This window comes from Phyllopteryx taeniolatus, chromosome 14, assembly GCF_024500385.1.
Source record: "Phyllopteryx taeniolatus isolate TA_2022b chromosome 14, UOR_Ptae_1.2, whole genome shotgun sequence".
Lineage (NCBI taxonomy): Eukaryota > Metazoa > Chordata > Actinopteri > Syngnathiformes > Syngnathidae > Phyllopteryx > Phyllopteryx taeniolatus.
Genome location: NC_084515.1, coordinates 15,540,406 through 15,566,162, shown reverse-complemented (window position 1 = coordinate 15,566,162; position 25,757 = coordinate 15,540,406). Strand labels below are relative to the sequence as shown.

The following is a 25,757-nucleotide window of genomic DNA, read 5'->3' as shown; positions in this document are numbered from 1 at the left end:
TCTTTTGTTGGCAGAAATAAAAAGAACGGGAACGGGAATTGAAGCGAGCCTGGTGGTCGCTATGGAAACAGCAGACAGTTGGAGACAGTGCAGATCGATAGAGAGCGAGGAAAAAGAAGAAATGAAATAGAAAGAGAGATGCTGGTTGCGGGGTTGGACAAACATTTCGGGAGTTGATGTATATGTCTTACGTAAGAGTGCAAGTGAATGGGATGCTAATGCTAACGTAGCATCAGGTGCATTCAAGTGCATGATTTTGTCATGTTACACATCTTTTTCTTTTTTTTTAATTCAATAAGAATGCAGCTCACTTAGGAACTTAAGCATATATTTTTTATTTTTATTTTTTTATTTAAGAACTAATGAACAAAATTATATATAATAAAAAGAATACAATAAATGTTTAAAGAAATTATTATTATAGTACATTTCCAAAATTAAAATGAAGACACAGTACATGCTTTTCATTCAACAGTAATGACTTTCATTTTTTTTTTGTAATTGAAGCATTATGCTCACTGAGGAAATGTATCATATATTATTCTAACATGCTTCTCTGCCACTCCAGAGGTCCGCATGCAGTACCACAGTTCCTCTCTGGGTCCCCTGTCATCGGTTTTCTAGATCTACAAAGACACAATGTAGCGCCTTCTGACCTTCTCTGTACTTTTCCATCAACATCCTCAAGGCAAATGATGCATCTGTGGTACTCTTTCTAGGCATGAAACCGTACTGTTGCTCGCAAATACTCACTTCTGTCCTGAGTCGAGCCTCCACTACTCTTTCCCATAACTTCATTGTGTGGCTCATCCACTTTATTCCTCTAAAGTTCCCACAGCTCTGCACATCACCCTTGGTCTTAAAAATGGGCACCAGCACACTTTTCCTCCATTCCTGAGGCATCTTCTCACCCGCTAGAATTCTATTGAACAAGCTGGTCCAAAACTCCACAGCCACCTCTTCTAGATGCTTCCATGCCTCCACAGGAATGTCATCAGGACCAACTGCCTTTCCATTTGTCATCCTCTTTAATGCCCGTCTAACTCCCCCCTTACTAATCATTGCCACTTCCTGGTCCACCACACTTACCTCTTCTACTCTCCCTTCTCTCTCATTTTCCTCATTCATCAACTCCTCGAAGTATCTATCTAGCACACTGCTGGCACCAGTCAACATATTTCCATCTCTATCCTTAATCACCCTAACCTGCTGCACATCCTTCCCATCTCTATCCCTCTGTCTGGCCAATCTGTATAGATCCTTTTCTCCTTCTTTAGTGTCCAACCTGCCATACATGTCATCATCTGCCTCTTGTTTGGCCTTTGCCACCTCTACCTTTGCCCTATGTCTCATCTCAATGTATTCCTTTCGCCTCTCCTCGGTCCTCTCAGTGTCCCACTTCTTCTTCGCTAACCTTTTTCCTTGAATGATTTCCTGTACTGGGAGGTTCCACCACCAAGTCTCCTTCTCTCCTCTCCTGCCAGAAGATACACCAAGTACTCTCCTGCCTGCCTCTCTGATCACCTTGGCTGCAGTGGTCCAGTCTTCTGGGAGCTCCTCCCGTCCACCGAGAGCCTGTCTCACCTCTTCCCGAAAAGCTGCACAACACTCGTACTGTCTCAGCTTCCACCACATGGTTCTCTTCTCTGCCTTTGTCTTCCTAATCTTCCTCCCCACCACCAGAGTCATCTTACACACCACCATCCTATGCTGTCTAGCCACACTCTCCCCTACCACGACCTTACAGTCGGTAACCTCCTTCAGATGACATCGTCTGCACAAGATGTAATCCACCTGCGTGCTTCTCCCTCCGCTCTTGTAGGTCACCCTATGTTCCTGCCTCTTCTGGAAAAAAGTGTTCAGTACAGCCATTTGCATCCTTGTTGCAAAGTCTACCACCATCTGTCCCTCCAAGTTCCTTTCCTGGATGCCGTACTTACCCATCACTTCTTCATCACCCCTATTTCCTTCACCAACATGTCCATTACAATCTGCACCAATTACGACTCTCTCTCTGTCTGGGATGCTCAGAACGACTTCGTCGAGCTCCTTCCAGAATTTCTCTTTCACCTCTAGGTCACATCCTACCTGTGGGGCATAGGCACTAATCACATTATACATAACAGCCTCAATTTCAAGTTTCAGCCTCATCACTCGATCTGATACTCGTTTCACCTCCAAGACATTCTTAGCCAACTCTTCTTTTAAAATAAAACTGACTCCATTTCTCTTCCCATCTCCACCATGGTAAAATAATTTCAACCCTGCCCCTAAACTTCTAGCTAGCCTTACTGCCTTTCCACCTGGTCTCCTGGACCAGGTGGTCTCTCAGAGTCCCAACTTTCAAAGTCCCCACATTCAGTTTCTCCTCTTCTCTTTCTGCTGAAGAACCCGCTTTCCACCTCTTCTTCTTCTTCTTCTTCGTTTTTTAAATGTTTTATTATTATTGATAAAGAAAAATCAAGAGAAACGATTTTGCGTTGGACATTGACTGATGATATGATGAAAATTGTTTGATTTAAGAAAATGAAGCTTGACTTCCTCATAGATTGAGATTTTGCTTTTCATTGGACAGAGATGATATGTGACTTTGTTATATGTCACATGGGGTGCATCTATGTGTTCTATATGGGTTTTGTTCATTTAAATATAAAAAAAAAAAAATGCAGCTCTCTTTCAACTTAATCTCAGGCTTTATTTGTATTTTTTTGACTCCCTTGCAGATTTGTGCTTGTTTGCCAAGCGTACGCTTGTGAGCGTCTCTTGGCTGCCGCCACAATCCCCCGTCTGAGCCCTCAAACGCCGCCGCCCATCTGCACACCTTTTCAGAAGACTTTATTTCGCGTATTCGCTTTTTGAAACCCTGTTTACGTATAAATAATGCCATTTTTAGGAAAGAATGTGAAGACGGAGGCGCAGCAGATGGAGCCAGCGGCGGCCTAATGAGGTCTCACTTGTGGCACGCAAGGAAAACACTTGTCATTTTTTTCCTCTGTTCCAAAAAAAAAAAAAAAAAAAAAAGGAGCAGATCTATTTCACGCTCTATTTTTACGCCTGACTTTTGCTTCAATATTAGCACAATGGCCTACTTTTCAAATATTGCTGTAGTGCAAGCCGGTCTCCATTGAGCTTGCTTACTATTTTAAACGATCTGTTTTTGTTGACATTCACCGGTGGGCAGCATACGGCTTGTGGACCGTATGTCCGACGGCCCAGGAGAACATTGGACGCGGTCCGCCGTGCGATTAAAACGTCCCGTGAAACTTTGGATGAAATTAATTTGGACCCCGGATTGAAAAAGCGTAGCGTGGAGAGTATATTGCCAACTTCTTCTCAAATATATACTCTTCTTCTTTCTTCTCCCCCTGTTTCCTCTCTTTGTATTATTATTATTTTTGTTTCTACAGCAGCCAGAGCTGTCTGTTTCTGTCTTGACAATCTCACCATGTTGTTTGTGGTTACTTTTGTGTTTGTTTACAGTAGTAGGCAATATGTGGCGCCTCAGTATGTTGTTTCTTGATGACAACAACACAGGTTTCAGTTTTTCCATTGCAGCGAGTTGGTATGGGTGTTGCCAGGCGTGCGGGTGCACGTGACCAACTGTAATTGTTTTTGCCATCGTCCAGTTCGGTCGCTCAGTGAGCAGCCTGAAATAAATACTGGACATTTCAATTCAGGTCTTACTATACTACTTACTGTATACTGCTACTCTTACTACAACTGCAAGCACTACTTCTACTTCAACAAGTACGACGACTCTTACTACACCTAAAAGTACTCTTACTACTTCTACTACTAATATTACCACACTTACTGCTACTACTCGGACTGCTTAAATGACGACTACTGCTACTCTTACAAATACAACCCCTTGAACTACTAGTGCAAAGCATGTGCAGTATCGGCCAGTATTAAAGCGAAACAAAACAGAAGAACAACAAAAATGTCAAGTATTGCATGTTTCTCATTGGCATTGACGGTTGTTTAAATGTGTAAAAAGAATGCAGCAGTGTTGCTATGGTAACCAAGTGGACGCCCCTCAACTGGTCCTCCTCCACTGAGCAGAAGGTGGTGTGCAAGTGTGCGTGGCTTCATGCGGTGGAAGGGCTCCTGACTGCCAGTGTGCTGTGCTGCCTGACCACTTGTGCAGCAGGTGATCCTCACCCTCCTCCTCCTCCTCCTCCTTCTCACCCTCCTCCTCCTCCTCCTCCGCCATTGTTGGATGTGTGCGCGCCATGGAGCCACTCACTCACTTTCGGAGTTCCGTTTGGCTGTGATGCGCAAAGTTTCCAAGGACTTGCCGCGGATTTTTACGCGCACATCTTGATGCTAAAAGTTGTTTTGAGCGCAATTCACAGACGGGACATGAAATGGAGTGATCGGCGGCATTTGTTCTCTTTTCAACTCTGTTGCTAGAATGGCTCGCTTCGGAGACGAGTCCGCCCCGAGCACCGTGGACTCCGGGGACGGAGACGCGGAGCGCGGCGGCGGCGACGCGCAGGACTGCGGGGCTTCGGCGGCGGCTGGAGGAGGAGGTGCCGACGGATCGGGCGCGATGACGGCGTCCATGAAGCAAGCCAAGGCGCAGCGGGCCCGGACCATGGCTCTGTACAACCCGGTGCCGCACCGGCAGAACTGCCTGACGGTCAACAGGTCGCTGTTCATCTTCGCGGAGGACAACATCATCAGGAAGTACGCACGCCGAATCATCGAGTGGCCATATCCTTACTGAGGATTTGTGAGGCGTCTGTTCAGCACCACAGACAGCGCAGCTCCTCGCTCTTGTAAATACAACAACATTTACTTTCTTTTCTTTTGCATGTATAAGTCATCTAAAGCATCTCTGCTTGTTCTGAGCCCACAAATGAAGGCTACAAAATAGCAATCAGGTGTTGATATGGTTCATATGTTTATTTATATATATTTTTTAATTCCAATTCAATGGTGTACACCCAAAAGAAAGTTGGTCATAAACACAAATCGAAACTTCCCTGCTTGCTTTCAATGTCACATATGAACAAAAGCATTGGGAGTTTAAAAAGAAAAATATATTTTATATATATATATATAAGATGTAGCAGGGGCCTTAGACGAGGTGGAGGGAATTATGCCCAGTTCGAAATAGCAGTCAGTGTTAGCACAAAACCTGTTAGAACAGCTGAACTTTATTTGGGCTTTACAAGAAGTGGTGGCAGATGTGCGCTGACTCCCAATTAACACGAGTTGGAATGTGCTTGGTTAATTCTGAACACAGCCATGTTCCCAGTAATAAGAGGGTGTGCACACTTGTGCAAACACATGATCTCAGTTGTTTATTTTTACTTCCCCTCTTGAAACAACATCAAAAAAGTTTCAGTTGAGTTCTACAGGTTATTGCCCTCATTCATTTGGGAATTTTCTTTCAAATGATTTATTTTTTTTCTCATTTTTTTAAAATATCACAAAAACTGGCATTTGAACGAGGGTGTGTTAGACATTTTATACTCACCGTGTTTTCATTTTATTACATATTTTATTGAATTAATTAATAATAATAGTATTTTGTATGCAGACATGAATGCGTAAATGGTATAATCTAATTAGTTAATGTGTTTTTTATTTTCGAAATACGCTAATTAATATTTGGAAAATTTGGACGATGTTACATGTTCTTAATATAAATGAATTCATGCCATTAGACTGTAATACTGTCCCCCGTTAGATGAAAGTTTTTCAAGTTTACATGTATTTCAAGTTTTAATTCAACAAACCTAAAAGGCAGTTGTTCATCAACACAAATGTCACATCCTGGATACACTTGAGAAAAAACAAACTATAACGTACTCCTTCTTTGACCAGGCATATTTATTTATTTTACTTTTTATTATTTTACTGCTTTATGAAGATAGCTGGGATAGGCTCCAGCGGCCCGCGACCCTAGTGAGGATAAGCGGTGAAGAAAATGAAAATGATGTCAACCTGCGATTTGAAACCATCGAAAACTTGTACTGAACTGCAAGAGAGAGAAAAGATTCCTGCTGGGTTTTGCATTGTTGTCGTCAACAAATACACGTAATCAGACTTTGGAATGGCATTGTCATCAGCGAGGCGGTCATTTGCCAACATCCCCTACAAGTTGAAGCCACTTCACTTTGGTCATGTTGTTGTTTTTTTTTCTTGTTTACAATTTTATCCAATAGGAATGTATGATTACGTCCAACAAGTACACTGTGCTCATCTACTTTCACGACTACGCGTATGACGTCACGAACACACCCACGTGTTCTAGAAGGATTAGACGGCAAGTTGGATTTTTCCACTTCCTGTTGGTGTCCCAATACTTTTGTCCGTAGTGCCCCCACACCGAATGACATTTTTGCGTTGTGCATATTCTCCACTGCGTGCTCACCTCAAGGACACAAAGTTAGAGAGCGTGTGTGTGCGTGTGTGCGCACGCGCATGCATGTGTGTTGTGATCATTAGAAGCAGCAGCAGCAGCAGCAGCCTGTGGGGGAGGCTCACACAGTGTGGGCACATGTAAGCACAGCTCTGTAGGCCTTGTAGTGCTCTGAGTGGGTGTCGGTTCAAATCCAACTCAGTAGCTCTTCTGCTTCCTTGCGCAGGATGTTTTGTTGTGTGTGTGTGTGTGTGTGTGTGTGTGTTTTGGGAAGCACAACGATGCTTGTGTTGGTGATGGAGTTCTCTGTCCAAACGACGTACCGGGCTGCGGCTCTTCTCCAAACATCCCCCTCTAGTTTGCAGCCTGCCAGTTGTCCTCTGGTTACCTAACCAGTGTGGGTGAGTGGGGCGAGGGGTTGCGAGTGGTCAAGACTCGCTCCGGGGAACTTCAAATCGGCAGAGAGGCGTGTGGGAGGGCTTTGGCAAAATGTCGGCGTATTCAGACCCACGTCTTTGCCCCTCTCTGTCCGGTCCGAGTGCAAAACATTCAGATGAATTCAACGCGATTTCGGGCTGCTTCGTCACGTTGCACGTTGCACAGCGAGCGAGCGAGCGAGCGCGTGCGGCACAAGTTAGTTTGCAGCCTCCCAAGCGGACTATGAGGAGAGTTCTGAATGGAAAGCACTTTGAGCATTAAGGCCAGCTTAAGATCCATCTACTAGTACGCGCTAGTATACCAATTCTCTGCCGCGGTAGACAACCGACGACTGTCTTACTAGTAACGTTCCTTTCCCACTACCAGTACTACTATTCTTACTGTAAGTAATTTACTCCTCTTATTATTCCTATTACTACAACAAAAACAACTACTACTATTAATATAACAATAATAATACATTTCTTTCCACCTCTGCTATTACTACTATTAGTATGGAAAGCACTTTGAGCGTTTATTTGATATCCTTGATAAGAAAGCTCACTAGTAAGACATTTTCGCAAACTAGTAGAATCACTGTCTGACTAGTAACGTTTTTTTCCACTGCTGCTCTCCCACCACGTATGACATTTCTACACACTAATTGGACAACTTTAGAATAGTAGGACAACTACATGCTACTAGTAAGGCAAAACTGTGCTACCAGGACTACCAGTGACATTATAAGCATCTCCGAGTCAACCTTTAGTGCTTGACTAGTAGAAGGAATTGAGCTGCTAGCAATAACTGGCACTTGTCAAGGAGAGTGCGATAGCGCGAGTGGGTGTTGGTCTCCAGGTCGTCAACCCAGCTGGTCCGCTGCGAGGCGCCGACCTCCAGCATTGGCCGGAGGACGAGACAATATGTATCGAGCTTTTCGTCACCGTCAGCTCCCGCTCGCTCAATGTACGCGTTAGCGTTGAAGACGACCCTTGCCGTGCTCTCTGCATCTGCGGCCGTATGGATGCAACTTGACAGAAAGTACTTCACAGCTCTAGTGGGACATTTACAAGATTCATACTGGACATCGCTACTGGAGAATCGGAGTATTGATACTGGACATTCAAAATATCGGTACTAGACATTCGTCATGTCCATTGGCTTTGGACATTTGCAGTATCAGAGAATAATGATACTGGACATTCATAATACTGATATGGATTTTCCATACAGCTACAGGACATTTGTTACATTAATAGCAAACATTTGCAATAGTGGTACAGAACATTCATCATGGCGATACTGGACCGTTGCCCTATCGGTACAGAACATGGAGAATCTGCTCCCTCCCTCAATTATCGGTATTGAGCGTTCGCTGTTGTCGTATATACAGAACATTCACCATGTCACAAGTGCACATTTACATGACAGCACTGATGAAAATGAGTGCAAATCCCAAATGTCTCTGTGGAAGTTTTTCGTCCTCCCGGTCAGGCCAAGGTGACTTGGCGGCACTCCGGTTCCGCTCGCTCTCTCCCTCCCTCACCTGCTCTCCGTGTTTCACCATGAAAAGGACTTTGAAAGACTTGGATGTTGCCATAGCGACAGCAGCCTCACTACAGATTCCCTCCCGTATCACGAAACACGAAACACGCCTTCATTCAAAACAAAACATCCATCAGCAGATTGTTTTTGTTTGTGCGCACAACTGACACAATTGTGAGAGAGTCAGTCTATATTGTTAGGAACCGTTAACATGTAAATGATTTTTCAAGAGTGTCCCTTTCCTTAACTTTGCGGCCCTCACGCCATTCGAGTACATGATCCTGGCCACCATCACCGCCAACTGCGTGGTGTTGGCTCTGGAGCAGCACCTGCCCGGAGAGGACAAGACCCCCATGGCCAAGAGGCTGGTGAGTGCCAATGTGCGCAAAATGTTCCGTGGGACTTGAGAGTCAACTGTTTGCTATTTACAACAACTTCAAGTGAATGCTGTGTCGGTTTTTATGGTATAAAGTCTAATGTTTTTCCGATATTAGGTGAAACCAGCAAACTTGTTACTTAGCGTGGCGTGTCGGAAATGATCCATACCTGAATGATCCCGGTTGATTAAAGTGCTGCTATAGGAAGTGGACATTACCTGTATCGGTACGTAGCCAGTGGATTGCTACAATAGGAATGCAGGGCATTTGCACGATCGGAAAATGTGCAATCTGCATCGGCAAGGAACATTCCCAATATTGGTACAGAACATTTGCGGTACCAATGCTTTATATTGTCAATCTTGAGATATCGACGTTTTCAATATAGATACAGAAGGATTTCCTTTACCGGTAGCACAGATTTGCAGTATCGTTAGAGAACATTCACAATATTGATACTGCAAATTTGATACTGTTAATGGACACGTTCTGTTTCAGTCCTCTAAAATTGCGGTATCCTCCTGGAACATTTGCAGTTTTGGTACAAAACCTTCACGATATGGCAATTGAATCGATACTAATTCCAGTCGTCACGCAAGTAATGACATAAACAACTATCAACTACGAAGCTGTGTGTTATTGTGTGTTTTGTGGCCCCTTCTACACACACACACTTGTAATTGCAGGCCGCTACATAACACTGTTTTGACTGTGTGACATGTTTATGATCAGGACGACTCGTACACCCCCACTGACCCGTCTTTCATGTGCGCAGGAGAAAACGGAGCCGTACTTCATTGGCATCTTCTGCTTCGAGGCGGGCATCAAGTTATTGGCGCTGGGCTTTGTTTTCCACAAAGGCTCCTACCTGAGGAACGGTTGGAACGTCATGGACTTCATCGTAGTGCTCAGCGGGTGAGTGGCGTCGCTCCGTCTCCTGGGTAACCGGAATGTTTGTTTTGCACAAGGCGAATGAATAATCACAGTGGCCTGCTGCAGCTCAGAGATCAATGTCCTTTTTCTTCATTGTTCTTTGCTGTCTGAATTGTCTGTTTGGATTTTCGATCGCGATATTGAACATTTGCATTCTCTATGTTGGTCTTTTGCATGATTTGTAATGAGCATTTGAAATTTGCAGTGTTGTGTGAGTAATTCACAATATCGACACTGGATATTAGTTTCATCATTACTCTTTATTATCACATTGGATATTGACAGTATTGGTAGTGGACCTTTTATTTTCATTCTTACTACAGGTAGCGCATTAGGCATTCACATTATCTACACTGGACATTTGCTGTATCACAACCGGACATTTACGGTATCAGTACTGCACATGATATCCCACTACCACATTGGATATTTGAGGGATATTTGCAAAATTGGTACTGAACATTTGCAGGATCACTACTGGATCACTATTTCCAGTATCTCATTGGCTATTTACAGTATCTGTAATGAACCTTTGTGGTATCACTATTGGACATTTGCAGTTTCACACATTTAGGGTGTCGCAACTGGACATTTCAACAATCTTCATTTTTAGTATTGCTACTGAACATTTGTATTATCACACTGGACATTTCCAGCACAGCCAGTGGAGCTTTTAAAGTACCGCATTGGGACATTTGCTATATCATTAGTGGATATTTGCGGTATCAGTGCATGACATTGTTATAGGTTCTGGACATTTTCTGTATCGCTACAAGATTTTTTGCAGTATCACATTAGACATTGACATTACTGCAACTGGTAATTTCCAGTTTCAATAAGAAACATGTACAGTATTGATTGTATCATGACTGGACATTTGTGTATCCATATGCGGTATTTGCAACATTGCAGGACCATATTGGACGTTGGCATTGGGAGTATCACATTGGACATTTACAGTATCAGTACTAGACGTATACAGTCTCTACTGTACATTATAATCTGACAACTTTGACTGTATTGGAGCCCCTGGAAAAAAAAAAAACGACTTTTTAAAATGTAACCTCAGCAATGCAATCAGCAGGGGCGGAACCAGGGGGCGCCCGGGGGGGGGTGGCCGCGGCCACCGTAGACTGAAAGCCGGCCACCCCGCTCCCCACGTGTGAGTCTTTGTTGTAAATGTTTGTTTCGTTTCTCAAGAGCCACAAGACCACCCCGCGTGGTCGATTGGTTTTCAAGTGGGAAAGGTGTGATCAGCACCCCCCCTGACCATTGCTTTTCGAGGGACATCACCAAGACATCGGGCACCCCTTTGAATATTATCTGGCTGGCTTTTATCTGTTTACTCGGCTGTGGTTGGTGAAAGATGTATTTCAGATATGCAACTTATGTTGGTGCGTGCAAGAGTCCGACGACGACGTCCCCCCCCCGTTAGCTGCAGGCTCTAACGGCCTCTATCGTGGTAGCATGAAGCCTGACCCAGTGGGTGGGTCTTGAGTTTTGCCAAGACCGTGTCCTCCCTTCAGAGCTAGCGATACAAATGCAGGAAATGTGCGTTTCCATGGAGCAGCAGGCAGTATTTGCGTTTCGTGTCAGGTGGGTGGATAAGTGGATTGGCACTTGTGTCTAAAGCCTGCCTGCGGTCGCCGCCAGCGCCACTCTCCATTCGCTGAGAAGGGGGGGGGGGGGGGGGGGGGGTGGAAGCAGCGGGCTAGAAAACAACCCAAAACACACACACAATGAGGGTTTTAATTTGAGCGCTGGGTTTAGTGAATTAGTTGCCCGGGAGCGAAGCGCCGTATGTCGTCCTGAATTCAGGGACCACAGCTCTTGGTGTGTTGACATCTCGTTTCAAGCTGACACCCACATTTTCTCCCCTTCATTTTTCCATCTGATAGTCTTGCGCTCTCTTATGAAATCAACATTTTTTTGTTTGTAAATATAAACAACTGTAAATATTGTAGCTGTTCAATATTTAAGACGGAAAATCTTTGTTCATGGTGAGTTGGACCGCATGTCTGTGACGTGAGAAGGAACGGTAGCCAATCAGGAAGCGACCTTAAAGTGTGTGGTCAACTCAGACCAACACAGCACACCACACACACACACACACACACATCTGCCGAACACCGAAAATCACAAGTTTTGTTCCCCAAATCAGATATCTGCCACAGTAACAAAACTGACCAGTCAGAGGCCGCATGGTCGCAACAGGGTATCTCTACTGCCGGAAAATACAAAGAAGAAAGAATAGTAGAAGCAGAAGAAATGGATTACATTGCTGTGATGTGATTGGCAAATTATTTTCTTAAGTTCCTGTTCATTCACAACAGCGGGATAAAGAATGGACAGAAAAACTGGAGTGCTTTAGCTGCTTGAAAATGGGCTAAATATCATGTGATATAATACTTTTGTGTTCCATAAAACTATTTATTCACAAACGCCATTCCATCATTTGGAGGAAAAAGCTCAAATTCGGCCCGATTACCAGGATGTGTGTACCCCAGTTGAGTCAGACTTTGGAAACAAAACAAAAAACAAAAAAAACTAGCACAAGCAATGTCATTCTGTCCAAGTTTGCATGCATCATTGTCAAAAAAAAAAAGAAAAAAAAGACAACAACCCAAAAAACGTGTTAATCCTGTGGAGAAAACGTTTTTAGCAAGTGAATCTAGTTCAAGTCAGATGAGAGTTAGCACAAAATGGTGATTTATGCTGGAGTATCAGCTTAAGTGATGCTGCTTGTGTAACTGCAGTGTTTTATGGAAAGAAGGCAAGCGGGCGGGCGGGTGGGTGGTTGGGCAGGCAGCTCATGCTGCACAAAGTCAGCCGTGGTCTAAAGTAGAAGTCAGGAATAATTGTTTGCCTGGCTGCACGGCTCCCCCTGCAGTTGTAAAGTGGAATTGACTTTTAAAAATGAGCTCCATTTTCTGGCGTAAATCCGGCGCAACGGGCGGCGTAAATCAACACGGAGACGGGTTCGACCGGGTTTTCGCAATTTCGCAGACGCGCGCAAGCCGGCGTATTTAAAAAAAAAAATGGCGGTCTGCGGCGCTGCGGGAGTGAACACAGCCGACTTCAATCGCTGCCAATCAAAGCGTCTCCTTTCATTCCCTTTAGAGTAAATGCGACACGATGACAGTCTCGCATGGAGACATCGCTGTGCGGAAGAGGACACTGCGATCGGTGCTTGATTGGAGCATTGTCACTGCTCTCGCGTAAGTCTAGACCAACTTCCTGCCACCAAATTGTCACTTCTCTGGACACATGTCAAAGGACACACTCGCTGCGCCGAAACGCCCGGCTTGTCTCAGACCGGTCTGCCGAACAAGTGTTGCACTTGCACAAAAATCAAGATAGATCAAAATCAAGAGGGTATGAATACCACATGCCTCTGTTAACAACATTGAATGGATTCCAATCGCATGTGGCTACTCGGATCGCCCAGCTCGCACCGCACCCGACCCCCATGGCCCCTCCCGCAGGTGGTGAGCCCATGGGAAGGGGGACCCACGTTACCCTTTCGGGCCCCCCGGCCGCCAGGCGCTCGCCTTCGAGCCCCGCCTCAAGGCCTGGCTCCAGAGGGGGGCCCCCGGTGACCTGTTTGCCATGGGTGACCCTACCAGGGGCGTGAAGCCCCAGACAACTTCGCTCCTAGGATCACTGGGCCACACAAAGCCCTCCACCACGATAAGGTGACGGCTTCCAGGAGGGGCAAAGATTGTAGATTGAGATTGCAGATATTTTTGCAAAAGCGTGCATGGAATTGATGTAACCTTTCAGTATTTAGTGCAACCCAGAAAGTTGCTTAATTTAAACCACATTTGGTGACGGACGGCCTGGTTTCGTGCCTGCCATCTGACACATTTATCTCGGGGTACATCTGCTTCTCTGTCTATCTGTCTCACACGCACACACACGCGCGCGCGCACGCATAGACAGTCAAGTAGCATTACAAGTAAGTCAGACTTAAAAGAAAGCGTGCACATGTGTCACAGAGGCCACGTGGGAATCCAATCGAGGCCACTGGGCCAGCGCTGGCGGCGTTCATTTCCATATGGTATTAATGAATTGCTACAAGCCAATCTGCTGGGACATGTGGCTCAATTAAAAAAAGCCTTCATCTGAGTGATGAGCGCGTGGAAGGGAAGGAGGAACCTGTCGGCTAATTGAATTTGGCGTGGAAGTGTCCTACTGTGGTGAATGCGTCGCCCCACACTGCCTTTGGTTAGCAGTAAAATGGCTCCCATATGACTCGTAGTCGTTAGTTGCCATCCAACATGTACGCTGGCTTCCTAAACGTAGCGCCACAGTTTCCCTCTGGTGACACTTTTTAATCATAGACATGCTTTTTTATTTTTTTTAGCTCGACAGCAAAGAAATTTAACGTGTGTGTGTGTGTGGTTGCTGGTCCACATTTTGGATGAAAGTGATGACGCCCTTTGTGAAGAATGTTTCTTACATTATTGTACAAAGAAATCGGTGCCGATGGCGGTCGTTGTTCAGCAGAGCCGCATCTGATATGGGATGTAATTCTTCGTATAAACAGAAATGGTTGTTTGACAAAGTTTTATGGCGCTTGTGTTGTCACGATAACAACATTTCGGCTTCGATTCTATACCTGCATAAAGTACCTCGATATAACGGTAGTGAAACGATACCGTGGCAAAAAAAACACCAGTGGAATGAATAATAGCTGATGGAACAACTTCAAATTCTTTTATTCGTATTTTTGAACATTTTAAGAACATTTTTTAAAAGATATTTTGCTGAGCCAAATCGTTTCTTGTTTCAGGGGGACATTCATTGGTTGTACAAGTTGAACGTTACATCATTCCAGTTCAATCGCGTCACGTAAATGTGTTGGTGTTCTTCAGCTTGCGTGAAAGCCACTAAAGTGTCCACGCAGGAATCCAACGCTGCGCTCATATGGCAACTGCTGTGCTGTGGTTGTTGTTGGCCGCGTTGGGAGTGTAGGTGGAGGTGTGTGGAAGAGGCTGCATGTAATTAATTCAGCCTCTCCGTAGCCAGTTTGCAACAGTGCTTTATGTACATGAGCTCTCTTAGATCCCACAACTCGCTCACGGTGGAATATATATAATAAAAAAACGCTAAATGGCATTTAATAATACTACTAAGTAAAGCAAAGACCTCCGCTAAAGTTGAACTTTTAAAGTGAAAGTAAATTGTCGCTCGCCACATTTGCGATTGTGTGTCTGACAACTGTGCTTAGGTGATAAAAGTAGCAAGTTAGCTTAGCTATTAGCAGTAGCTGAAATTTCAGATCACCAAAGGTGGTGAAAGTACTCAGCCTCTCTACTTAAGTACAAACATCATTTCCAATACAGTCGAGACATTGTTTTAAAAAAAAAAAAAAAGCAATACAGTGATTTCCAAATCCTTTTCAACCTATATTCAATTGAATACACAACAAAGATATTATATATATTATCATCATATTTAATGTTCAAACTGATAAACTGATATATATATTTTGTAGATATTCCGCAAAGGTTGAATCAAGGCAAATGGACAGTTCTTGTTTGTTGAAGACGTTTCACCTTTAATGCAAAAGGCTTCTTCAATTCTAAAATTGTAGGTATTCCTTGGTGGGTGTGTCCCTCGGGGGTGGTCAATACTAGATTGTTTTTGTTGCCCGGTGTAATTGGTGAAACGGCCATCCTGCACACTAATCCATCGTTCACATTTCTTGTTTCGAAATAGCTCGTTAGGGCCACTCTTCCTGTTGAAGGGCGAGATGTCAGGACGTTGTTACATGCAGACGATAGGTGGTTTCAAAGCTCCTCCTCTGTTTAGAGATGGCTTTTCTAGTTTGTTTTCTAGTTTCAAACCAACGGTCCTCCCTAGCCAGAATTTGGATGTTGTTGTGTCATCTTCTCTTGGCGTATCTGACAAAGGCCTATAGCTAGCATTATTGGGATGTCAAACCAGCCAACCTATCTCAGCGCTCAGTAGTTGCTAATATCAAGGATTTTCAATAGCCCGTGGTGGTAATGTATATGCAGAAAATGATACTCCAGAGAATCTGCAAGTTTTTTATTTCACTTGGTGATGCTAAAAAAAAGTTCCTGAAAAATGTTCACCCTGACTGGTGGTTGACTGTCAACAGTTGAACAGGACCATGGCTAGAATAATTGACACATTACAGTATATTGTGCTATGTCCTGCAGGGGTTGCAATGTCCTTTCGATTTGAATATCCATTCGTCCATCCATCCATTTTCTGAGCCGCTTATCCTCACAAGGGTCGCGGGAGTGCTGGAGCCCATCCCAGCTATCATCGGGCAGGAGGCGGGGTACTGAACTGGTTGCCAGCCAATCGCAGGGCACATATAAACAAACAACTATTCGCACTCAACATTCACACCTACGGGCAATTTAGAGTCGTCAATTAACCTACCGCGCGTGTCTTTGGGATGTGGGAGCAAACCGGAGTGCCCAGAGAAAGCCCACCCAGGCACGGGGAGAACATGCAAACTCCACACAGGCGAGGCCGGGGATTGCACCCCGCCTGTGTAGAACTGTGAGGCAGAGGCTCCAACCAGTCGTCCACCGTGCCGCCGATTTGAATGTCCCACAAAGATATTCAATATTTAGAACAGTCAACAATATTTATATGTCCATTTTTGGTGTTGAGGCAATTTTGAGGAGCAAGACTCTCGAGTGTCTTTGGCCACCTTTATTTGGGTCTGACCAATGTTCCCCACCCTCTTCCCCAAAAATATGAAATTAAGGAAGTATAGACTTTAACATGAGGATAAAAAGTCAATGATTGTTGTAGCTAAAGTTTATTTACATTAAGTTAAATAGGACTTAGAACTGAACTCTGTGGAACTCCATATTGAGCATTGATGAACTGTATACCTGCATTTCTAGTAGAGCCTGTACCTTGACTTGAATTAAAGTTACACTCACACATTGTTTGGTGGTGTACAAGTGCACTGCATCACAATGAGAGCTGTTTCTATTATTCTGACCGGGCCATGTCATGAAATAAGGTGACCAAAGCATTAACAGCTGAGCGCAGCCTCGACGTGGTGACGCTGCCTGCTGCCTTTTGTGGTGCTGTTTGGAGTGAAGGCTATTTCCACAGAATCCCACTCCACTCCTTCGTCCTGGTGTCTCTCGCTACGCTAACACACTCACACGCTCACACACACATGCGCTCACTCTCCTCCCTCCCACGGCTTACAGGAGAGCTTCAGCGTGGGCCCGCGCTTGAGTCGTTGCCATGTGACGCCTTCTATCACACACACACACACACACACACACACGCACACAGAGTCGAATAGGAGAAAAGAGGGCTGTAGCATGTCAAGGGTTGTGCCACATGAAGACAAAAACACACTACCTTGCATATGTGTGTGTATGATTTTGCACACTAGTTGTGTGCATGACTGAAATATTAAAAAAGCAAGGGTAGACAAATAATCATTTTATACTATTTGCCTTCAGTATTGCTTGTTGTGTGTAGGTGGAAGTGCGTCTGTGTGTGTGTGTGTGTGTGTTTGTGCGTGTGTGTGGGCAGATGTGAGTAGCAATGCCTGCTAGGTGTATTTTGTTCATACACTGGCTGTACAGTCTATTCTTTGTTTTAAAAATAACATATATAGTCTCTCGCCTTGCAAAATGCAAATCGGGCCCCGCCACACTTGGCTTACGTCATATGAAAAATGTATATGTATTTTCCGTGCAGTTCCCGCAAGAGGAAGCCTTAATCATTCGTCTCAGGACTTACACCTCTTTGTTTAGGCTATTTTTGTCTTTGAAATGTATCAGACGCCCTGGACAAAAGTGCTCAGCTCCACAGAACAAAGAGAGTCATATTTATCATTGATCATATTTCTATCGCAGGCCTAAGCAATACATGTGACAATGTCCCGTCCGCCCGTTAGGATCCTGGCAACGGCAGGCGCGCACATGAACATCCCCGTGGACCTTCGCACTCTGAGGGCCGTGCGAGTCTTAAGACCCCTCAAACTCGTCTCCGGCATCCCCAGTGAGTCATTTACTACGCTTAGTCTATTTAATACTGCTTCATAACAATAAGTGGCAATACAACTACAACAAATTACAACCTAGTTTAATGAGATGCGATAAAGATCTAATAGGCATTCTTACATGTTTAAGGAGAGTTATCCATTTATTTATTTATTTATCCAGTTTAAAACTCACATTATTTCGTAAGGGTCTTTGATCATTTTTCATTTAAGTTTGGTAAGTACTAATTATTGTTATATGCTATTACATTAACCCAGCATATACATAGCACATTTTGTTCCAATCACCAAATATTTGATTGACAGATACGTTTTTAAAAAATAATTTTGAACTTTGATTATTTAGAAAAAAATATATGTATTTGTTATTAAGTATTACTATTATTATATTATGCATTAAGCATACATACATATCGCACATTTTGTTCCAATCCCAAAATATTTTGTTATTTGATTGATTGAAAAAATATTCATTTCATTAATTAATTTATTTATTATACTATTGCATTTGAATACAGCACACACGAAAAAAAATTTCAAATAAGAAAATGTTTAATTTTCAAACTAAATAACTAGAGTAATTTCTGATCATCATCATTTTTTATCAATGTATTTCTTATTGTTATTTGGTATTAAAATGACATGTATTAACTGTTAAAATGTTATATAGTTTATATATTTGTTGTATTAAATATTTATATTTAATTACAAAGTACTGTATTTAAAACTGTACTCAGTTTTAAATTCCAAAATTGTTTGGGCAATATTGCTTATTTTTCAAATGATTTTGAAAAAAGATTTCCATTTATTTAATTTGTATGAATTTTTTTTTTTTAATATTCTAATTTGTATTAGTTACATATATTTTGTATTCTGACACATTTGTATCAATTTGCATTCTTTTCATTTTCTATCATTTTCTAAACTTGGGCTATTGCGATCCTTTTTCGATGCTGTCAGAGCACTTTGAATTGTTGATTATAAGCTAATGAAACCACTTTCCGTTGTGGACACAACTGAAGTCATCCTCCGTTTACCCTCAGGCCTGCAAATTGTGCTCAAGTCCATCATGAAGGCCATGATCCCTCTGCTGCAGATCGGCCTGCTCCTCTTCTTCGCCATCCTCATGTTCGCCATCATCGGTTTGGAGTTCTACAGCGGGAAGCTTCACCACACCTGCCTGCCATCTGTCGACATCCTCGGTACGCTCCGGTGTGCCAACGCACGCCTCTCGTATTGGCTCTCCTTACATTGCGCAGGTGTACCCGACGCTGTGTCCGGTGGGTTACGTCATTACCGTGATGTGTCACAAAACCAAACACCGGAGAACATTTCGGATGCTGGTGGGCGTGCACATGTTCTTTAACCGGCGGCACGTGTTTTGATCATGTCTTTACATCCCACGGTCCATTTGGCAGCCCGGATTAATTAACTGCTGGTCCATTGTGGAGCTGCACTTGAGTTTGAAAAGCAAAGCAAAGCATTGATGTGCTATTCGAACATTTATCCGTCTATCCATTTTCTATGGCGCTCGTCCTCATTTGGCTCATGAGTGAGCCGGAGCCGAGCTCAGCTGACTTTTGTTCGGCCTCCCTGGACCGGTTGCGAGCCGATCGCAGGGGACATACAGACAAATAAGCCTAATATCCGATCCAGTTTCCTGCAATACTAACCTCGGCGAAAAGCAAAAACCCATCTTTCGAAGACAGAATGACTATCACTAGAGTCATCTCAGATCTTACGAAGAGTATTTCTACTGTCGTACCTTAAGTCTTAAGTGTCTCTTTCAGGCTTCTCGAGTGTCCAACAGTGGAGTGGATGCTCTGTGACACTCGACAGATGGCGGAACATGACTTGCGTTTCGAGGCGTTAATGTATACCGCACGCAACGTGGCGGCTTGTGTCCTGCTCATGTGTGTGTCCTTCTGCGTATGCTAATGACCCCAGCAAGGTCAGCGCACGTTCAACGTTTCTTTTCCACCCTTACTAACGCTCAGGTGCTTTTTTTTTTTTTTTTAAAGACAATGAAACGGTGGATTCGTCCGAGTTGGCGTTCGCGTGTGGCGTGAGGAAGTGTCCGGAGCGATACGGCTGCAACGACACGTGGATCGGCCCTAACGACGGCATCACGCAGTTCGACAACATCCTGTTCGCCGTCCTCACCGTCTTCCAGTGCATCACCATGGAGGGATGGACGGCTGTTCTCTACAACGTAAGTGCCGGAACGGTTTCACGGATGTTCTTTCGATTTATTTATTTATTTATTTATTTATTTTTTTTGTACATTATTGTATCGCATTTATCAAATATTTATACTATTAATTGCAATTAAAATGACATGCTATCATTTATAATTACTATAATTAAAAATAATGTTATCATATAGCACCGGTTTGTTTGTTAAATGAATATGTACAAATATGTAATCTGTCTCATATTTCTGATTGTTTAATAATTATTATTTTATACATGTATTGTATTATTATATAATATTAGATTTGTTAAATATTGTATGATTTATTCCAATGAATATTACATTTAACTATTTTAAATAAAACAATATTTAAATATAATTTGTATAATTATTTTATACCTTTTTAATGTATATTTAATACAGAGCACTGATTCAATTACTAATTTGATGTGTACAAATATAGAGTGGATCTCACACTGCTGATTGTGTTCCAGTAGGCGTAGTTTCTGTATTTGTTTGTTATTGTTTGAAGTATACAATATTATAAAAAAGAACTTTTCGTTGCAAATATTTATATGCAAGACAAATATGCTTTATTTTAAAATATATAGTCATATATACAAGTGTTCATCATTGATAATGAATAACACTATATATTCTTTGTCAAATGTGATAGAGAGCTTTCTTTGGTGTCATTTGCTTACTTTGTGTCCTTTTTCTGTTCCTGTTCACGTTGGACAAATGATTTTCCATTCGTGGCTAGGCTCGGAACATAAATCAGAGAAATGTCGCTTGATCTTAAGTTGCTGCGCCTGGTACCTTCGTAAAAAGTAGTAGTGGTTCCGATAAATGTTATTTTCCATGTAAAAATGATTGTGATTGCTGTACGATGAATGCGGTTTCAGACTAATGATGCACTGGGTCCCACATGGAACTGGATGTACTTCATCCCGCTCATTATCATTGGCTCCTTCTTTGTTCTCAACCTGGTGCTGGGAGTCCTGTCTGGGTGAGTGTCACAACTTGCTGGGTTTGATGACCTGGCCCATCTGGCCGATTCAAAATGTGGCCCTTGATGTGGCACAAAAGCTTTCCCACCTCTGTAATATGTAGTTGTTTTTCACACTGGATTGTATATTAAAAGTGTTTCTTTTTTTTTTTTTTTTTTTTAAAAAATGCATCCCGCTTCAGAGAGTTTGCCAAAGAGAGGGAACGGGTGGAGAACAGACGAGCCTTCATGAAGCTGCGGAGGCAGCAGCAGGTGGAGCGCGAACTGAACGGCTACCGCGCCTGGATAGACAGGGCAGGTACTGCAGCACTCAGCTATGTACGCTTGGATCTCCAGCCACCATTTTCTCTTCAGCTAAACTCACCCGATGTCATTTTCGGATACGAACCGGGCGTCTGCGCTATAGGGCTGCGCACGCAAGCGCTATAATGGCGTCTGCGCCGGCCATCTCCCACGCAAGTAGAGGGTGAGGAAAAGGTGATGCTGACTCACTGGCTTACAGTAAATGTGCGTATGCATGTGAATATGTGTGTGCTGGTGTGGGTGAGTGTGGGAAGCGAGAGTGAGAGATATTGTGAGCACTGAGGAGGGAATAAGAGCTCCTTCTCTCAACGAAGGTCACACGGACCTCTGAGCGTTTTCATCAGCGCCGGCCTCGCTCCCTGAAACCGGAACCGTCCACTCAATGTGCACCGTATTTCCTCAAATAGACTAATAGGCACTTAGCGCAATTAGTCACCGGGTGCAACGTTCACAAATTCACGGCTCCCTTTTTGCGTCAGGACAAAACAACAGGTAATACAGTAATTATGTTACTAACAAATGTCATGTAGTGGTACATGCTGCTGCGTGCTGGTCCTAAGCAATCTCATACCAAGTCAATCAAGGGCCGGTATCAGTTACCCATACCGATACCAGTAACCGGGGGCGTCAAACGAGGTAAAAACTTGACACTGTCAAGAGGCACTGACCACTTCGGGGGACTCGGACCGCCCGACACGCAGCAAAGACTTCCATTCCTTCGGTGGAGCCGTAATCTGGATTTGTACGTACTGTATGTTAGAACAAGCACAAATCACTACAAACATAACAAATATTACAATGTATGAAAAACACTCCAACTCAGTTCATCGATGCTTTACAGCCCCCAGCCAATTTTCGTGGAAATACCGTTGAAAACGTTCAGTTTTTGTCTCATTACAGAGGAAGTGATGCTGGCAGAGGAGAACAAGAATTCCGGGAGATCAGCATTAGATGGTAAGGTCTCTGTCTCACTGTGCCGCAGAATTCTCACCACATCGAAATATCACAAGTGTCCGCTGACTGACTGATGACGGTAACGATAATAGTAGTGCAAGAAGCAACTGTTAACTTATCTGGTAACTATCTTGGTATTTGTAACTTTTCCCCTTGTCATTTGTATTGTGGTAAATGAGTTGCAAGAAACGTTATACAGTTTTTCATCTATTTGTGACAGGTAACAGTGTGAGCTTCAGGTCTATTGTTCCGATTCACGTCCTAACCGTGGAGTCCGAGGGCGAGTCCGGGTCCAGTACTTTGGGCGGGCTGAGCCCATGACCCAATTTTGGAAAGCACCCTTCTGAAATTGGATCGAACTTTTTAGACCTTGAAAAAGACCATTTGGTGGACAACCCAAAATAGGGCTAGCCTCGCCACTAATAATAACATAATATAATATGATCATAACAATAATAATTGACTTAATTTCTTAATTATAATTAACAATAACAATTGAGAAATTAAGTCAAATTCTCAACCGATTCGCACAAGGTTTACTTTCTTGTCAATGCCAATCATAATTATTGAACGGATTATACAATTCTGATAGTCGACCCCAACCGTTTCCCGAGCAGATCGGAAGGAAAAATCACTCTTAACGCATCACACACCACAGGATAATCGCTCACTATAATCTTTTAGAGACTTATGATAATAATGGTGTTCGTTGACTTTGAAATTTGCTTTGACTATAGCCGTAGTTTTGTGTCTTTTGTGTGTACCACACTTAAGTTGTATCTTAGTTGGGAATAGAGGGCCATATGGAGAGTTCCTTTGAGTTCCTTTCTAATCGACTGTATGTAGTGAAATGTAACAATGAAAAACTCCCTTAAACTTGCCTTTTTGTCTCAAAAGTGCTGAAGAGGGCGAGTAAGAAGACGGGCCCACGTCGAGGAGCCCCAGGCGAAGACAAGTACACGGATATGTCCACTGCCAGTAAGCCTTTTACTTGCAGTCGTTCATTGTGTCTTTTCAATTCCATTGTACATAATCGTTATTTGGTGGGAAACCTTTTCCCCCCATCCTTACCTGGCAGGCATGTCCCGCTCCAGGATGAACTTCCGCAGCGGTCGGCGCGGTCCGGCCGCTTACCTGCGGCGCAAAGAGCGCATGTTGCGCATCTCCATCCGCCGCATGGTGAAGACTGACACGTTCTACCTGATGGTGCTGAGCCTGGTGGCTCTCAACACCATCTGCGTGGCCATCGTGCACCACGACCAACCCGACTGGCTCACTATCTTCCTCTGTGGGTCACCACTTCTTTTGGTGGCAGACGGCGTCTATTTTGAACTCCTGGATTCTTTATTCTCTACTTTCCAGACTATGCAGAGTTTGTGTTCCTGGGGCTGTTCTTGGCTGAGATGTTCCTGAAGATGTATGGTTTGGGTTTCCGCCTCTACTTCCATTCGTCTTTCAACTGCTTCGACTGTGGCGTGAGTGCAGTGTGATTTTGTGATGATTCAAATTGGCATATTGTCATACAATGGGAGGGTTCGCGAAACGTCATCGGGATGTAATTCTGGCGTATGCATTTCGTTTGTTTGTGTCAAATATTAAAGATGAACAATCTATGTAATATACGTCATATTATATTGCAAAACAAGTTATTACAAAGTCAAGTGTCTCACCATAGCTTGGAATCACCCTTGTCAAATAATGTAGTGATCACCAACCTTCATCTCTAGAACTTGGCCTGAACATTTACGTAAGTATGTGCTGGTTATGAGAAGCCAGTGCTGGAAACACTGTTAGCTAATACTAATCTATACTAACAACGCAGCTCAATTATTTCTATATAAATTATGAAGAGTACATTTTTCATAATATGGCCACTTTACTGGAAATAGTTTACATTTTACACCTTGAACATCACAGCCAAACTACTACTACTATTACTGTAGAATGTACTGGTAAATGTACTTATATTGCCATGACAACAAAAGGTTGCAGCTAGTTATCACTATGGAATCATTTTAGAATCGATGGTCCTATTGTCGACTGCAATCCTTAAACTGCATATGTTGGTACTGAGAGAATGGTATAAATTTGCTGTGCAGGATTTGAGATCGCAAATCAAAACCTCAACGCTTTGCAATTGCGATTAGCGTTAGCATGCCAGCAATTGCCATTTTATTGGCCAAAAACTGTACCATTCAGCTCACTTATACTCATCATGCTATATGCACATTACACATCTAACAGTGTCTTAAAAATCATAGACAGACGCTCCTTTGTTGTTTCTGGCAAAGTGTCATTGACCCAACACTGCGTCAATCTGCACTAAATATCCGTGTGAAACATGGGTTAAATTATGATTTTTATTTTATTTTTTTTTTGGGGGCGCTTTCCTACAGTGAGTTTGAGCGACGTGTTCCCCTGTTGTTGTTTTTTTTTTCGTTTGTTTTTTTGCAGGTTATCGTGGGCAGCATCTTCGAGGTGGTTTATGGCTTCTTCAGGCCCGGTATGTCGTTTGGCATCAGCGTGCTCAGGGCGCTGAGACTTCTGAGGATTTTCAAGATCACCAAGTAAGAGGACACCGACCAAAGCCTCTAACAGCCACCTGCTAATACTTTCAGTGAAAGACAGATAAACGTACTTCTACTTTTGTTTTCCTTTTCTCTTTCCCAGATACTGGGCCTCTCTCAGGAACCTGGTTGTGTCGCTCATGAGCTCCATGAAGTCCATCATCAGCCTGCTTTTCTTGCTCTTCCTCTTCATTGTGGTGTTTGCTCTGCTGGGGATGCAGCTTTTCGGGGGACGGTAGGACATGGGGATCTTCGCCTGTCACTAACAATGCCCCTTTTCCACCGCAACGATACCGGTCCATCTGGTGTCGCTTTAAAATGGCAAAACCCGGTCGGTACACGGTTACCCTGGGTTCCAAGCGTGTCGAGCAGTTTCCTCAATTTAAGGTTTGATGGTTCAAATGAAAACTCTCTCCACTGTTATGGAAATTTACCAGAACAGGCGTCTACATAGGATTAGATAATAGCAGCATGTGACCCATTATCCAAGACTGTTGTTTAGGTTTGTGTTCACGGGTTGTCTCGATAATACTGAGCGAGGACAGCGAGGGAGGGAAAATAGCTGAGCATCTTCCTCCCCCATGGTCTCGTCTGACCCCCGGCTTTTGTTCTCCATGTTCCTCCCCTCTAGGTTCATCTTTGAAGATTACACTCCCACCAACTTTGACACGTTTCCAGCTGCGGTCATGACAGTGTTTCAGGTTCGATACCCCTCTACCCTCCTCTTCCCTCTGTTCTGCCTCCGTGACACAATGCACCCTGGGAGATTTCTCACCCCGAGTGCAGATTAAACAACTCTGCTCGCCGTCCCCACCTCGCCTCCGCTGCCCGCCCACACGTCCGTGCACACATATGCGTGAATCAACATCACAAACATGAACCAAATCCAAGGCAGATTTGTCACCAACACAACTGAGGCTTCATTTTAACAAACGATAAAGTTTACTTGTCGCTATTTTTACTAAATGCATGCTTTTGCAAATCCACTGTACTTGCCAGTCGCAACATTAAGTACAGGTGACATCCGATCCAAAAGCTTTTTCAAATTACAGTCACCCTTTG

General features: G+C 43.5%; 1 protein-coding gene across 2 annotated transcripts in view; it reads left to right on the top strand.

Moving 5' to 3' along the window:
* The window catches only part of LOC133488846 (voltage-dependent R-type calcium channel subunit alpha-1E-like), a 51,894-nt gene that overhangs the window by 4,625 nt on the left and 21,512 nt on the right, over positions 1-25,757 (top strand). For both annotated transcript variants that reach the window (XM_061797278.1, XM_061797277.1), the window contains exons 2-16: positions 4,417-4,719; positions 8,601-8,706; positions 9,491-9,630; positions 17,564-17,667; positions 18,712-18,870; positions 19,690-19,880; positions 20,768-20,871; positions 21,054-21,169; positions 22,075-22,128; positions 23,026-23,106; positions 23,207-23,416; positions 23,491-23,603; positions 24,583-24,695; positions 24,799-24,930; positions 25,327-25,396. In XM_061797278.1, coding sequence (XP_061653262.1) covers positions 4,417-4,719; positions 8,601-8,706; positions 9,491-9,630; positions 17,564-17,667; positions 18,712-18,870; positions 19,690-19,880; positions 20,768-20,871; positions 21,054-21,169; positions 22,075-22,128; positions 23,026-23,106; positions 23,207-23,416; positions 23,491-23,603; positions 24,583-24,695; positions 24,799-24,930; positions 25,327-25,396 — 1,996 coding nt within the window. The remainder of the gene's footprint in view (positions 1-4,416; positions 4,720-8,600; positions 8,707-9,490; positions 9,631-17,563; positions 17,668-18,711; positions 18,871-19,689; positions 19,881-20,767; positions 20,872-21,053; positions 21,170-22,074; positions 22,129-23,025; positions 23,107-23,206; positions 23,417-23,490; positions 23,604-24,582; positions 24,696-24,798; positions 24,931-25,326; positions 25,397-25,757) is intronic.